This window comes from Oncorhynchus nerka, linkage group LG24 (assembly GCF_034236695.1).
Source record: "Oncorhynchus nerka isolate Pitt River linkage group LG24, Oner_Uvic_2.0, whole genome shotgun sequence".
Classification (NCBI taxonomy): domain Eukaryota; kingdom Metazoa; phylum Chordata; class Actinopteri; order Salmoniformes; family Salmonidae; genus Oncorhynchus; species Oncorhynchus nerka.
Window position 1 is genome coordinate 4,281,407 of NC_088419.1, and position 17,494 is coordinate 4,298,900.

The window sequence follows — 17,494 nt, forward strand, 5'->3', positions numbered from 1 at the left end:
GAGCAGCAAGTTTCCCCTGGTCTCACCTTCCTTTTGTCAATCTTCCAAACCAAGTAATTAGCCCGGATGTCGTAGTACATATATATATACGTATAGTACATATATATATATATACGTATAGTCCCCTTTCATGATTCTGCTCCAGTAGACCTTGATCTTTTTTTTGGTACAGTTGTGTCATGAATTCATTTTCACAGATTGTTTTTTTTATACTTACATGGCAATCATAGACTAAAATACTGGATCCTGGTGTGTGGAATATAGAGAGAGGTAGTTGCTGTGTGGGTGGGAAGTTCTGCCTGTCCCTTGTTCTCAACAGGCACAGCCAGTCTGTTTCTCCTGTGTCTTGTCCATGTTCAGTCTCACCTGGTTCTCAACAGGCACAGCCAGTCTGTTTCTCCTGTGTCTGTCCATGTTCAGTCTCACCTGGTTCTCAACAGGCACAGCCAGTCTGTTTCTCCTGTGTCTTGTCCATGTCCAGTCTCACCTTGTTCTCAACAGGCACAGCCAGTTTGTTTCTCCTGTGTCCTGTCCATGTTCAGTCTCACCTTGATTGATAACAGGAATAAATGCAATTTATTTTGTTCAAATTACAAATACATTTCTTAGATATCTCTTGGAGAGCCAGAATATAAATGAACAGCGGACAATCATTTTTACCTGGTCAAAAACCTCTGTATCCTGGTCAAAAACCTCCGTATCCTGGTCAAAAACCTCTGTATCCTGGTCAAAAACCTCCATATCCTGGTCAAAAACCTCCGTATCCTGGTCAAAAACCTCCGTATCCTGGTCAAAAACCTCCATATCCTGGTCAAAAACCTCTGTATCCTGGTCAAAAACCTCCGTATCCTGAAGGTGGTTCGATAACTTCCACATCAGGTGGTGTTTCAGCGATCTGTACGTTATACAAAAATAGCAATAGACAAACAACACAAATAGACAAATAACAACAACAACAACAACACAAATAGACAAATAACAACAACAACAACAACACTAATAGACAAATAACAAAATTAATAGACAACAACAACACAAATAGACAAACAACACAGATAGACAAACAACAACACTAATAGACAACAACAACACAGATAGACAAACAACACAGATAGACAAACAACAACACTAATAGACAACAACACAGATAGACAAACAACAACACTAATAGACAACAACAACACAGATAGACAAACAACACAGATAGACAAACAACAACACTAATAGACAACAACAACACAAATAGACAAACAACAGCAACACTAATAGACAAACAACAACAACAACACTAATAGACAAACAACAAAAACAACACTAACAGACAACAACAACACTAATAGACAAACAACACAGATAGACAAACAACAACACTAATAGACAAACAACATAGATAGACAAACAACAACACTAATAGACAACAACAACACTAATAGACAAACAACACAGATAGACAAACAACAACACTAATAGACAAATAACAACATTAATAGACAACAACAACACAAATAGACAAACAACAGCAACACTAATAGACAACAACAACACTAATAGACAAACAACAACACTAATAGACAACAGCAACACTAATAGACATCAACAACACTAATAGACAAACAACAACACTAATAGACAACAACAACACTAATAGACAAACAACAACACAAATAGACAAACACCAACAACAACACTAATAGACAAATAACAACAACAACACTAATAGACAAACAACAACACAAATAGACAAACACCAACAACAACACTAATAGACAAACAACAACAACAACACTAATAGACAACAACAACACTAATAGACAAACAACAACACTAATAGACAACAGCAACACTAATAGACATCAACAACACTAATAGACAAACAACAACACTAATAGACAACAACAACACAAATAGACAACAACAACACTAATAGACAAACAACAACACAAATAGACAAACAACAACAACAACACTAATAGACAAACAACAACAACAACACTAATAGACAAACAACAACACTAATAGACAAACAACAACAACAACTCTAATAGACAAACAACACAGATAGAAAAACAACACTAATAGACAACAACAACACTAATAGACAAATAACAACATTAATAGACAACAACAACAACAACACTAATAGACAAACAACAACAACACTAATAGACAACAACAACACTAATAGACAAATAACAACATTAATAGACAACAACAACAACAACACTAATAGACAAACAACAACAACACTAATAGACAAACAACAAAAACAACATTAATAGACAACAACAACACTAATAGACAAACAACAACAACAACACTAATAGACAAACAACACAGATAGACAAACAACAACACTAATAGACAACAACAACACTAATAGACAACAACAACACTAATAGACAAACAACAACACTAATAGACAAACAACAACACTAATAGACAACAGCAACACTAATAGACATCAACAACACTAATAGACAAACAACAACACTAATAGACAACAACAACACTAATAGACAAACAACAACACAAATAGACAAACAACACTAATAGACAAACAACACAGATAGACAAACAACAACACTAATAGACAACAACAACACTAATAGACAAACAACAGGAACACTAATAGACAAACAACAACAACAACACTAATAGACAAACAACACTAATAGACAAACAACAACACTAATAGACAAACAACAAAAACAACACTAACAGACAACAACAACACTAATAGACAACAACAACACTAATAGACAAACAACACTAATAGACAAACAACAACACTAATAGACAAACAAAACCACTAATAGACAAACAACAACACAAATAGACGAACAACACTAATAGACAAACACCAAGTCATCCACACATTTGACAGACTACAGTATATGTAATAATTGTATATACAATTTTGCCTCAGTGAACAGCTGCGGCTCCCATCCGTACTCAGTGGAGGCCTGGATGTTGCTGTTGTGTGCAAAGTGAATCACCTTCAGGTTGTCCTCCCACCATTCCTGGTACCAATCAAGAGACTTGACCATGGCAGTCTTGAGGTTCTGGATGAAGGTTCATTCATCCAAACCTGGAGGAGGGGGTAGGAAAGGGATATCAATGGAAGATATTGAAATATACACACACACACACACACACACACACACACACACACACACACACACACACACACACACACATTCAATAATGTTGAACTCTGCTGTTGTCATATAAAGCATCTTATCAGGGCAAAATGTGAATTTGTGGCAATTTACCGATCATGTGCCATGGTGAAACAACCGATGGGCTTCAACTCCACCACCAGTCTTCACCCTCTCAAACGTCTGGCAGACTAGACAGGTACTGACCTATAAGCACAAAGTGACACATTGAAACATTGTGTGCTCTCTGATATGACATTCATTGAAATCATAATCATTTCAGATATAATAGAATGCGATTGATAAACAAAAAGGTTATTTCACTTGCCCCAGCTGTCCTCATCCTTGGCTATTCCACGCCAGAAGAAGTGTAGGTTGATTTTGGCAATCATGCTCTTCAGTCCCGAAATGGCCAGCATGCATCTTGGTCAGCATGGCCTCCTCCTCCTCCTCCTCAGTGAAAATCACCCTGCTGTGTGGCTGGCCATCCTTCCCCCGTAGGTAGATATGATTGATTAACAAGTTGGAGGACAAGAGTTGTTGAAATACTCTTGTCTAAGTGCATTGACACTGCTGTCTCTCTCTGTTTCTCTCTCTTCCCACCTCTCTCTCTCTCTTTCATCCTTTCATTCTCGGTTTCTCTCTCTTCCCACCTCTCTCTCTTTCATCCTTTCTTTCTCTGTTTCTCTCTCTTCCCACCTCTCTCTCTTTCATCCTTTCTCTCTCTGTTTCTCTCTCCCCACCTCTCTCTATTTCATCCTTTCTTTCTCTGTTTCTCTCTCCTCCCACCTCTCTTTCTCTCTTCCTGTCTCTCTCTCTTTCTCTCTCTTCCCACCTCTCTCTCTCTCTCTTCCTGTCCCTCTCTGTCTGTCAGTGTGTCTGTCTAGAGAAGACACCTAGTAAAGGTAAAGTGAAACTGTCTCTCTCTGTTTCTCTCTCTTCCCACCTCTCTCTCATCCTGTATCTCTCTGTTTCTCTCTCTCTCTTCCTGTCTCTCTCTGTCTGTCTGTTTCTCTCTCTCTCTTCCTGTCTCCCTCTGTCTGTCAGTGTGTCTGTCTAGAGAAGACACCCAGTAAAGGTAAAGTGAAACTACCACTACTGCTCCACAAATGTAATCCCATTTGTAGCCATTGTTCTCTCTCTTACGTTTTATCTTAACAAGATATGATCACGGTTGTTTTATACTGTTAACCTTGGTTTATTGGCCGTGGGTTACTGCCAAACAGTAGCCTGTATTGAGTTTGGATAATAAACCTGGAATTGGTCAGAGGACCGGCAGAGGAAGCCCAGAAACCGGCAGAGGAAGCCCAGCAACCCAGCGACCGGCAGAGGAAGCCCAGCGACCGGCAGAGGAAGCCCAGCGACCGGCAGAGGAAGCCCAGCGACCGGCAGAGGAAGCCCAGCGACCGGCATTGGGATAAAGTTGAAGCAAGATGGGTTTTGGCCGATATTGTGGTCTTTTTTTCTCATTGACTAAATATTTGATCTCCATACAGTTTTCAGTTTCAAAAGCTATAAACTGTAACAAACAGAGCGGACTGCATTTTGTTATTTGTTTTTGTTTTGTTTAGAAGGAGTTCAAGGGCGAATTAGTTATTACACTTCACAGAGTTAGGTGTTCCCTGACAGAAATATTTTCAACTTGCTTTACCGTGCTCTGGTACAAAACAGAAGTTCATAAAGAGGTCAAAGCCTAACTACAAACTAACCACTTTGCTAGATAGCTTAGCTAAGAAATTGCCTGCACCAAGCTTCCACTTTCCAGCTAATTATTTCACATTTAACTGACCGGGTAATCCAATCCAATTTGCAATGTGTCTCCATGCAGAATTTCTTTGCACGTGGTTCCCAGAAGCAATTGTAATTTTGGTCAAAAATGGGAGGGAACCCAGAGACAGGGAAAATGGGAGGGAACCCAGAGACAGCGAAAATGGGAGGGAACCCAGAGACAGGGAAAATGGGAGGGAACACAGAGACAGCGAAAATGGGAGGGAACCCAGAGACAGCGAAAATGGGAGGGAACCCAGAGACAGCGAAAATGGGAGGGAACCCAGAGACAGGGAAAATGGGAGGGAACCCAGAGACAGCGAAAATGGGAGGGAACCCAGAGACAGCGAAAATGGGAGGGAACCCAGAGACAGCGAAAATGGGAGGGAACCCAGAGACAGCGAAAATGGGAGGGAACCCAGAGACAGCGAAAATGACCGTTTCATCCACGCTGCAAACCTGTCTGCAGCCTTGCCGAAGCACATGGGCGTCAAGTACAGGGAACGGTTTGACGAAAACAAAATATGGCAAAACGCATCTAGTGTATATATTGAAAATGAGAATTTGTTCTTAACTAACTTGCCTGGTTAAATAAAGGTAATATAAAATAAACATTAAAAGGTAATACATTTTTTACAGTTAAATTACACCTTTACTGTAAAACCCATTAAAACCAGTGGGGGGAGGGCGTGGGCCTCTGCCTGGGGCCTCCAAATCACTATGTCCCGTCTCTAGCTTAAATAGACAGATTTTGAATGGGATATGTTATTGGGCGAATTAGATTTTTTTAACGCAACATGTAAAGTGTTTGTCCCATGTTTCATGAGCTGAAATAAAAAGCTCCCTGAAATGTTCCATATGCACCATTTTATTTTATTTATTTTACTAGGCAAGTCAGTAAGTCAGTTAAAGAACAAATTCTTATTTTCAATGACGGCCTAGGAACAGTGGGTTAACTGCCTGTTCAGGGGCAGAACGACAGATTTGTACCTTGTCAGCTCGGGGATTTGAACTTGCAACCTTTCGGTTACTAGTCCAATGCTCTAACCACTAGGCTACCCTGCCGCCCCCATAAAGCTTATTTCTCACAATTTTTGTGCACAATTGTGTTTATATCCCTGTTAGTGAGCATTTCTCCTTTGCCAAGATAATCCATCCCCCTGACTGGTGTGCCATATCAAGAAGCTGTATAAACAGCATGATCATTACACAGGTGCACTTTGTGCTGGGGGCAATAAAAGGCCATTCTAAAATGTGCAGTTTTGTCACACAACACAATGCCACAGATGTCTCAAGTTTCGAGGGAGCGTGCAATTGGCATGCTGACTGCAGGAATGTCAAATTAAATGTTAATTTCCCATAAGTCGCCTCCAACGTAATTTTAGAGAATTTGGCACTACACCCGACCAGCCTCTCAACCGCAGATCACATGAAGCCACGCCAGCAAAGTACCTCAACATCCGTCTTCTTCACTTTCGGGATCATCTGAGACAGCTGATGAAACTGAGGAGTATTTCTGTCTGTAATAAAGCCCTTTTGTGGGGAAAAACTCATTCTGATTGGCTGGGCCTGGCTCCCAAGTGGGTGGGTCTATGCCCTCCCAGTCCCACCCATGGCTGCGCACCTTGCCAATCATGTGAAATCCATAGATTAGATACTAATGAATTAATTTCAATTGACTGAATTCCTTATGGGCGGCAGCGTAGCCTAGTGGTTAGAGCGTTGGACTAGTAACCGGAAGGTTGCAAGTTCAAACCCCTGAGCTGACAAGGTACAAATCTGTCGTTCTGCCCCTGAACAGGCAGTTAACCCACTGTTCCCAGGCCGTCATTGAAAATAAGAATGTGTTCTTAACTGACTTGCCTGGTTAAATAAATAAAATAAATTATGAACTGTAACTCAGTGAAATTGTTGCGTGTTGTTTTTATATTTTAGTTTGGTGGTGCATCCATGGCAAAGTCTCACTGGCGCCACCTGCTGGTTTCTAAAACTTCAGTTTCAGGATATGAAAGCTCAGTCGCTGACTTTAATTCAAATAGTTAGATTAGATACACATAGTACCAGTCGAATGTTTGGACACACATACTCATTCAAGGGTTTTTTCTTTATTTTTTGCTATTTTATACATTGTAGAATAATAGTGAAAACGATCAAATAACACATATGGAATCATGTATTAACCAAAAAAGTGTTATAAAAAAATCAAGATATATTTTATACTTGAGATTCTTCAAAAGTAGCCACCCTTTGCCTTGATGACAGCTTTGCACACTCTTGGCATTCTCTCAACCACCTTCATGAGAGTCACCTGGAATGCGTTTCAATTAAAAGGTGTACCTTGTTAAAAGTTAATTTGTGGAATTTCTTTCCTTCTTTATGCGTTTGAGCCAATCAGTTGTGTTGTGACAAGGTAGGGGTGGTATACAGAAGATAGCCCTCTTTGGTAAAATACCAAGTCCATTACAGCTCAACTACTCAAAGAGAAAAGACAGTCCATCATCCCTTTAAGACATGAAGGTCAGTCAATCCGGAAAATAACGTTGAAAGTTTCTTTAATTGCAGTCGCAAAAACCATCAAGTGCGATGATGAAACTGTCTTTCATGAGGACCGCCACAGGATATCACGTCCCAGAGTTACCTCTCCTGCAGATGAATGACTGTAATGACCCCTGGGTTTATAGGCGTGGATATCGACTCTGCTGCTGCAGCTTTTGCGGCACAGTCAATAGCGCGCTGGACTTCGGGCTAGAAGGTCGAGGGTTCGAGACCTGCTCCCTGCCTGTTTCATTACATTGGTGTCAGAGGTGATCGGACCTTGCATCCACGCCGGTGAGCGCTTTCCTATAAGACGTAGAGTCGCAAGGATGCGCTCTTTTAAAGGAGGGAGTAGTGTAACGACCCTACGTTTATAAGCGCGGATATCGACTCTGCCGCTTGAGCATGCTTTTGGGGTACAGTCAATAGCGCACTGGACTTCGGGCTAGAAGGTTGAGGGTTTGAGGCCTGCTCCCTGCCTGTTTCATTACAATATGTTAATCAGAGTTAACTGCATCTCAGATTGCAGGCCAAATAAATGCTTCACAGAGTTCAAGTAACAGACACATCTCAACATCAACTGTTCAGAGGAAACTGTGTAAGTCAGGCCTTCATGGTCGAATAAAAAAATACACCAATTAGAAGAAGAGACATGCTTGGGCCAGGAAACACGAGCATTGGACATTAGACCAGTGGAAATCTGTCCTTTGGTCTGATGAGTCTAAATCTGAGATTTTTGGTTCCAACCACCGTGTCTTTGTGAGACGCAGAGTAGGTGAATGGATGATCTCCACATGTGTGGTTCCCACTGTGAAGCATGGAGGAGGAGGTGTGATGGTGTGGGGGTGACATTGTCAGTGATGTATGAAGAATTCAAGTCACACTTAACCAGCATGGCTACCACAGCATTCTGCAGCGATACCCCATCCCATCTGGTTTGCGCTTAGTGGGAATATAATTTGTTTTTCAACAGGACAATGACCCAAAACGCCTCCAGGCTCTGTAAGGGCTATTTGACCAAGAAGGAGAGTGATGGAGTGCTGATTCAGATGACCTGGCCACCACAATCACCCGACCTCAACCTAATTGAGATGGTTTGGGATGAGTTGGACCACAGAGTGAAGGAAAAGCAGCCAAAAAAGTGCTCAGCATATGTGGGAACTCCTTTCAGACTGTAGAAAAAGCATTCCTCATGAAGCTGGTTGAGAGAATGCCAAGAATGTGCAAAGCTGTCATCAAGGCAAAGGGTGGCTGCTTTTGAAGAATCTCAAATCTCAAATATATTTTGATACACTTTTTTTTGGTTACTACATGATTCCATATGTGTTATTTGATTGTGTTGATGTCTTCACAATTATTCTACTATGTAGAAAATAGTAAAAAATAACAAAAAACCCTTGAATGAGTAGGTGTGTCTGAACTGTTGACTGGTGCTGTATATGTAACATCTATAGTGTCGTTGTGAATTAGAAATAGTTCTCCATTGATTGGCATCGGAACCCTAATGTCAGATGTCCTCTGGTTCCAGTCGGCATGTTTTTGTGTTCCCACTTCATTCTCACTCAACCAGTAACATTTTTGGTCAAACATCAGCAGAGGTGCCAGGTAGGATGCTAGTGTTTACACCAGTTACATTTAAAATCTAAATTGTTGTTGTTGGACGTGTTGATTAACCAATGTATCGGACAAAGATATCATTATCAGCTTTGCTACACTTTCAGGCTGCAGTGTCTACGCAGTTAGCTAGTTAACCTTAGATAGGAGGTTAGCTCTCTAGCTAAATCTGTCATTCGTTGATAAAACTCAACTATGGTCTCCACCGCTCGCTACTTTATTCCGTCACCTGTATAAAGCCGTCTGTCAGGAACCAAAGATACATGTTTTGTATGAACTTTAAATGATCTAATATCAGCCTACTACGTCGTTAGTTAGCTAGATGCCTAGCCGGTAGCTAATGTTAGTGGAGCTAGCTAAGAGATGTGGCTTTCTAAACAACTGGGTACTCGGGAAATCAATTCAATTATTGGCTTTATTGGTATATGTGAAATAAACACACATATACAGTAAACATTACACTGCATAGAAGTTCCAAAATAAAGACGATTACAAATGTCATTAAAACAATATCAATTCAATTCAAGGGCTTTATTGGCATGGGATACATGTGTTAACATTGCCAAAGCAAGTGAGGTAGATAAATATACAAAAGTGAAATTAACAGTAAACATTACACATATCTCCAACTGGGACAAATCGATTTGAACAGTCAACCAACTCGGGTCTCTTTCTTGAACTCCGACCCGAAGATCACCGATGTCTTGATTTGACCTCGTATTTTTCCGAATTCGTAGTTGTTTTGAACGCGGCATGAGGGCTGTCACTCCTACCTCCGAGTTGGTTAGTTATCTTATCTTATGGTGCTTTCAATACAACCAATGCCGCGTTCAATACAACTGCGAACTCGGAAATCGCCGATTCCTGAACGTTCAATCTACATGGGAACTCGGGGCGGAAACGAGCTCCGAGCACCCCCCCGTTTATATATATTTTTTCTTCGAGTTCCCAGTTGTCTTGAAAGCACAATTTGATTGCCAGGAAGTTTGCACCAGGAGCATGTTAACTAGCTAGGTGGCCAAAGCTAGTATTGCAAGCATCTGATGTCTATCAAACATTAAATTATAATTTGTTGTTGTGAAAAAGAAACTGCACCTCTTGGTTGAGAAAATAAATAAATAAACGTACAGAGTGCAACTGAGTGGACTATCTCTGGTTAATGAACAAATACAAAAAGGCTAGCTAACTCACACTATCGCCTTATGGTAGGCTGTCTGTGTCTCTGTTTTAGGAAATGGAGTTTGCTGAGCTGATTAAGACCCCCAGAGTGGATGGGGTGGTGTTGAGGAGACCCTTCCTTCCCACAGTGGAGGGAACTCTCTGTCTGACAGGACATCACCTCATACTGAGCTCCAGACAGGACAACACAGAGGAACTCTGGCTGCTGCATGCTAACATCGACGCCATAGAGAAGAGGTGGGTGGTCGGTAGCTCAGGCTGCTGCATGCTAACATCGACCCCATAGAGAAGAGGTGGGTGGTCGGTAGCTCAGGCTCAGCTTCAGGCTGCTGCATGCTAACATCGACCCCATAGAGAAGAGGTGGGTGGTCGGTAGCTCAGGCTGCTGCATGCTAACATCGACCCCATAGAGAAGAGGTGGGTGTGTGTGTACAGGACAACACAATGGGGTTGTAGGGGGATATTTGTGGTTAGGGACTTGCTAGTAGGTATAAAGACCTGAGTGTCAGGGTTGAGGATGGGGTGAGGGGTTAGGATCAGGTTGAGGATGGGGTGAGGGGTTAGGATCAGGTTGAGGATGGGGTGAGGTGTTAGGATCAGGTTGAGGATGGGTTGAGGGTATAGGATCAGGGTGAGGGTAAGGAGGGGTTAGGATCAGGGGTGAGGGTAAGAAGGGGTCAGGGTGAGGGGTTATGATCAAGCTTAGGGTCCGTGTTAACCTTCTCCTCCCCCTGTCTGCAGGTTTGTGGGGTCTCTGGGCACCATCATAGTCAAGTGTAAAGACCTCAGGGTGATTCAGCTGGATATCCCTGGCATGGAGGAGTGCCTCAACATCGCCAGCTCTATCGAGGTGAGGAGGGACTATAGTCTCCATGTTTTATATAAAAACATCAATGGAATGAATAGGAACAATGCAGGTTGACCAGTAAACTAGCCTCTGGTATCAATCCCAGCGTGGAGATAAACTATAGTATCAATCCCAGCTTGGAGATAAACTATGGTATCAATCCCAGCGTGGAGATAAACTATGGTATCAATCCCAGCGTGGAGATAAACTATAGTATCAATCCCAGCTTGGAGATAAACTATGGTATCAATCCCAGCTTGGAGATAAACTATAGTATCAATCCCAGCTTGGAGATAAACTATGGTATCAATCCCAGCGTGGAGATAAACTATGGTATCAATCCCAGCGTGGAGATAAACTATGGTATCAATCCCAGCGTGGAGATAAACTATGGTATCAATCCCAGCGTGGAGATAAACTATGGTATCAATCCCAGCGTGGAGATAAACTATGGTATCAATCCCAGCGTGGAGATAAACTATAGTATCAATCCCAGCTTGGAGATAAACCTCTAGAGGAGTTTCTCTGTGGTTCTAATCTCATTCATAGACACTTCCGCCTAAATGCCTGGTCTGGTGGACCAACGAGTCAAACTTGGCATTCGTCAGCCGACACAGACAGTCGGAAGAACCCCCCCCCCCCCCCCCCCCCCCCCGCCGCCTCCAAATAAATTGTCTTAATCTACCCACCAATCCTCTCCGACAACACCTTCCCTCTAACTCTCCCCTTTACACTAGCAAAGCACAGATTCACACATCAGTCATGTGATTCGCTAAAATGAAATGACGACAAATACTTTAGTCAGTAGGTCCCTCAGAATTCTACGGTCACTCCCACTAAGGTCAACTCTGAGTGGTTGCTATCCCAGACTTGTATGTGTTGTGCACAATTAACCTGGGGACGAGGTTACTAGCTATGGTTCTCAGGCTGTGGTCACATTCTCTATGAAGTGTTCACTCGTTCACTACAGAGTGCACACTCAACGTAATACCTCCTCTCTTCCTCTAGGTTCTGTCCACTCTGGACTCGGTCTCTTTGATGTACCCGCACAATGTAATACCTGCTCTCTTCCTCCAGGTTCTGTCCACTCTGGACTCGGTCTCTTTGATGTACTCACACAACGTAATACCTGCTCTCTTCCTCTAGGTTCTGTCCACTCTGATGTACTCACTCAATGTAATACCTCCTCTCTTCCTCTAGGTTCTGTCCACTCTGGACTCTTGTCTCTTTGATGTACCCACTCAACGTAATACCTCCTCTCTTCCTCTAGGTTCTGTCCACTCTGGACTCTGTCTCTTTGATGTACCCACTCAATGTAATACCTGCTCTCTTCCTCTAGGTTCTGTCCACTCTGGACTCTGTCTCTTTGATGTACCCGCTCTTCTACCGGCCCATGTTTCAGGTCATCGAGGACGGATGGAAGTCGTTCCTTCCAGAGGATGCTTTCAAAGACCTGGAGTCCATGGTATGTAGGTCTACAAAACATTAAGAACACCTTCCTAATATTGGTATGTAGGGCTTCCCTGTCCTAATATTGGTATGTAGGGCTTCCCTGTTCACCCTGGAACCTGCTGAGATAATACGATGAGTCTACAAAACATTAAGAACACCTTCCTAATATTGGTATGTAGGGCTTCCCTGTCCTAATATTGGTATGTAGGGCTTCCCTGTTCACCCTGGAACCTGCTGAGATAATACGATGAGTCTACAAAACATTAAGAACACCTTCCTAATATTGGTATGTAGGGCTTCCCTGTCCTAATATTGGTATGTAGGGCTTCCCTGTTCACCCTGGAACCTGCTGAGATAATACGATGAGTCTACAAAACATTAAGAACACCTTCCAAATAATGAGTTGCGCCCTCTTTTTGCCCTCAGAACAGCCTCAGTGCGTTAGGTCGTGGACTCTACAAGGTGTCGAAAGCGTTCCACAGGGATGCTGGCCCACGTTGATTCACACGGATGTCAAGTTTGCTGTGTGTCCTTTGGGTGGTGGACCATTCGTGATACACACAGGAAACTGTTGTGTGAAAAACCCAGCAGTGTTAGTTTTTGACACAAACCGGTACACCTGGTTATTACCACCATACCCCATTCAAAGGCACTTAAATATTATGTCTTGCCCATTTACCCTCAGAATGGCAGAGGTGTGCAATCCATGTCTCGAGGCTTAAAAATCCTTCTTTAACCTGTCTCCTCCCCTTCATCTACATGTCTCCTCCCCTTCATCTACATGTCTCCTCCCCTTCATCTACATGTCTCCTCCCCTTCATCTACACTGATTGAAGTGGATTTAACAAGTGACATCAATAAGGGATCATAGCATTCACCTGGATTCACCTGGTCTGGTAATGTCATGGAAAGAGCAGCTGTTCTTAATGTTTTGTACACTCAGTGTATATTGAGTTAATTACCCCTGTATGTCTGTTTCTAATTACCCCTGGGTGTTGTATGGCTGTTTCTAATTACCCCTGTATGGCTGTTTCTAATTACTCCTGTATGGCTGTTTCTAATTACCTCTGGGTGTTGTATGGCTGTTTCTAATTACCCCTGTATGGCTGTTTCTAAGTACCCCTGTATGGCTGTTTCTAATTACCCCTGTATGGCTGTTTCTAATTACCCCTGTATGGCTGTTTCTAATAACCGTTGTATGGCTGTTTCTAATTACCCCTGGGTGTTGTGTGGCTGTTTCTAATTACCCCTGGGTGTTGTGTGGCTGTTTCTAATTACCCCTGGGTGTTGTGTGGCTGTTTCTAATTACCCCTGGGTGTTGTGTGGCTGTTTCTAATTACCTCTGGGTGTTGTATGGCTGTTTCTAATTACCCCTGGGTGTTGTGTGCCTGTTTCTAATTACCTCTGGGTGTTGTATGGCTGTTTCTAATTTCTACCCCTGGGTGTTGTGTGGCTGTTTCTAATTACCCCTGGGTGTTGTATGGCTGTTTCTAATTGGGTGTTGTGTGGCTGTTTCTAATTACCTCTGGGTGTTGTGTGGCTGTTTCTAATTACCCCTGGGTGTTGTATGGCTGTTTCTAATTACCTCTGGGTGTTGTGTGGCTGTTTCTAATTACCCCTGGGTGTTGTGTGGCTGTTTCTAATTACCCCTGGGTGTTGTGTGGCTGTTTCTAATTACCCCTGGGTGTTGTTGTGTGGCTGTTTCTAATTACCTCTGGGTGTTGTGTGGCTGTTTCTAATTACCCCTGGGTGTTGTGTGGCTGTTTCTAATTACCTCTGGGTGTTGTGTGGCTGTTTCTAATTACCCTGGGTGTTGTGTGGCTGTTTCTAATTACCCCTGGGTGTTGTGTGGCTGTTTCTAATTACCCCTGGGTGTTGTGGCTGTTTCTAATTACCCCTGGGTGTTGTGTGGCTGTTTCTAATTACCCCTGGGTGTTGTATGGCTGTTTCTAATTACCCCTGGGTGTTGTGTGGCTGTTTCTAATTACCCTGGGTGTTGTGTGGCTGTTTCTAATTACCCCTGGGTGTTGTGTGGCTGTTTCTAATTACCCCTGGGTGTTGTGTGGCTGTTTCTAATTACCCCTGGGTGTTGTTTGGCTGTTTCTAATTACCCCTGGGTGTTGTGGCTGTTTCTAATTACCCCTGGGTGTTGTGTGGCTGTTTCTAATTACCCCTGGGTGTTGTGTGGCTGTTTCTAATTACCCCTGGGTGTTGTGTGGCTGTTTCTAATTACCCTGGGTGTTGTGTGGCTGTTTCTAATTACCCTGGGTGTTGTGTGGCTGTTTCTAATTACCCTGGGTGTTGTGTGGCTGTTTCTAATTACCCCTGGGTGTTGTGTGGCTGTTTCTAATTACCCCTGGGTGTTGTGTGGCTGTTTCTAATTACCCCTGGGTGTTGTGTGGCTGTTTCTAATTACCCCTGGGTGTTGTGTGGCTGTTTCTAATTACCCCTGGGTGTTGTGTGGCTGTTTCTAATTACCCCTGGGTGTTGTGTGGCTGTTTCTAATTACCCCTGGGTGTTGTGTGGCTGTTTCTAATTACCCTGGGTGTTGTGTGGCTGTTTCTAATTACCCTGGGTGTTGTGTGGCTGTTTCTAATTACCCCTGGGTGTTGTGTGGCTGTTTTCTAATTACCCCTGGGTGTTGTGTGGCTGTTTCTAATTACCCTGGGTGTTGTGTGGCTGTTTCTAATTACCCCTGGGTGTTGTGTGGCTGTTTCTAATTACCCCTGGGTGTTGTGTGGCTGTTTCTAATTACCCCTGGGTGTTGTGTGGCTGTTTCTAATTACCCTGGGTGTTGTGTGGCTGTTTCTAATTACCCCTGGGTGTTGTATGGCTGTTTCTAATTACCCCTGTGGGCTGTTTCTAATTACCCCTGTGGCTGTTTCTAATTACCCCTGGGTGTTGTGTGGCTGTTTCTAATTACCCCTGGGTGTTGTGTGGCTGTTTCTAATTACCCCTGGGTGTTGTGTGGCTGTTTCTAATTACCCCTGGGTGTTGTGTGGCTGTTTCTAATTACCCCTGGGTGTTGTGTGGCTGTTTCTAATTACCCCTGGGTGTTGTATGGCTGTTTCTAATTACCCCTGGGTGTTGTATGGCTGTTTCTAATTACCCCTGTATGGCTGTTTCTAATTACCCCTGGGTGTTGTGTGGCTGTTTCTAATTACCCCTGGGTGTTGTGTGGCTGTTTCTAATTACCCCTGGGTGTTGTGTGGCTGTTTCTAATTACCCCTGGGTGTTGTGTGGCTGTTTCTAATTACCCCTGGGTGTTGTGTGGCTGTTTCTAATTACCCTGGGTGTTGTGTGGCTGTTTCTAATTACCCTGGGTGTTGTATGGCTGTTTCTAATTACCCCTGGGTGTTGTATGGCTGTTTCTAATTACCCTGGGTGTTGTGTGGCTGTTTCTAATTACCCCTGGGTGTTGTGTGGCTGTTTCTAATTACCCCTGGGTGTTGTGTGGCTGTTTCTAATTACCCCTGGGTGTTGTGTGGCTGTTTCTAATTACCCTGGGTGTTGTATGGCTGTTTCTAATTACCCCTGGGTGTTGTATGGCTGTTTCTAATTACCCCTGGGCTGTTTCTAATTACCCCTGGCTGTTTCTAATTACCCCTGGGTGTTGTGTGGCTGTTTCTAATTACCCCTGGGTGTTGTGTGGCTGTTTCTAATTACCCCTGGGTGTTGTGTGGCTGTTTCTAATTACCCCTGGGTGTTGTAATTACCCCTGTGGCTGTTTCTAATTACCCCTGTATGGTGTTGTATGGCTGTTTCTAATTACCCCTGGGTGTTGTGTGGCTGTTTCTAATTACCCCTGGGTGTTGTGTGGCTGTTTCTAATTACCCCTGGGTGTTGTGTGGCTGTTTCTAATTACCCCTGGGTGTTGTGTGGCTGTTTCTAATTACCCCTGGGTGTTGTGTGGCTGTTTCTAATTACCTCTGGGTGTTGTATGGCTGTTTCTAATTACCCCTGGGTGTTGTGTGGCTGTTTCTAATTACCCCTGGGTGTTGTATGGCTGTTTCTAATTACCCCTGGGTGTTGTGTGGCTGTTTCTAATTACCCCTGGGTGTTGTGTGGCTGTTTCTAATTACCCCTGGGTGTTGTGTGGCTGTTTCTAATTACCCCTGGGTGTTGTGTGGCTGTTTCTAATTACCCCTGGGTGTTGTGTGGCTGTTTCTAATTACCCCTGGGTGTTGTGTGGCTGTTTCTAATTACCCTGGGTGTTGTATGTCTGTTTCTAATTACCCCTGGGTGTTGTGTGGCTGTTTCTAATTACCCCTGGGTGTTGTGTGGCTGTTTCTAATTACCCCTGGGTGTTGTGTGGCTGTTTCTAATTACCCCTGGGTGTTGTGTGGCTGTTTCTAATTACCCCTGGGTGTTGTGTGGCTGTTTCTAATTACCCCTGGGTGTTGTATGGCTGTTTCTAATTACCCCTGGGTGTTGTGTGGCTGTTTCTAATTACCCTGGGTGTTGTGTGGCTGTTTCTAATTACCCCTGGGTGTTGTGTGGCTGTTTCTAATTACCCCTGGGTGTTGTGTGGCTGTTTCTAATTACCCCTGGGTGTTGTGTGGCTGTTTCTAATTACCCCTGGGTGTTGTATGGCTGTTTCTAATTACCCCTGGGTGTTGTATGGCTGTTTCTAATTACCCCTGGGTGTTGTGTGGCTGTTTCTAATTACCCCTGGGTGTTGTGTGGCTGTTTCTAATTACCCCTGGGTGTTGTGTGGCTGTTTCTAATTACCCTGGGTGTTGTGTGGCTGTTTCTAATTACCCCTGGGTGTTGTGTGGCTGTTTCTAATTACCCTGGGTGTTGTGTGGCTGTTTCTAATTACCCCTGGGTGTTGTGTGGCTGTTTCTAATTACCCTGGGTGTTGTGTGGCTGTTGTTTCTAATTACCCCTGGGTGTTGTGTGGCTGTTTCTAATTACCCCTGGGTGTTGTGTGGCTGTTTCT

At 43.3% G+C, this 17,494-nt stretch overlaps 1 protein-coding gene across 3 annotated transcripts in view; it reads left to right on the plus strand.

The window, feature by feature from the left end:
- Positions 1 to 8,976: 8,976 nt before the first annotated feature.
- The window catches only part of mtmr9 (myotubularin related protein 9), a 99,190-nt gene continuing 90,672 nt past the window's right edge, over positions 8,977 to 17,494 (plus strand). For 2 of the 3 annotated variants that reach the window (XM_065008558.1, XM_065008560.1), the window contains exons 1-4: positions 8,977 to 9,065; positions 10,306 to 10,490; positions 10,995 to 11,103; positions 12,440 to 12,565. In XM_065008558.1, the coding sequence (XP_064864630.1) occupies positions 8,994 to 9,065; positions 10,306 to 10,490; positions 10,995 to 11,103; positions 12,440 to 12,565 (492 nt within the window). In that variant the 5' untranslated portion in view covers positions 8,977 to 8,993. Of the gene's footprint in view, positions 9,066 to 10,283; positions 10,491 to 10,994; positions 11,104 to 12,439; positions 12,566 to 17,494 lie in introns of all 3 variants that reach the window. The other variant, XM_065008559.1, reaches the window with a different exon arrangement.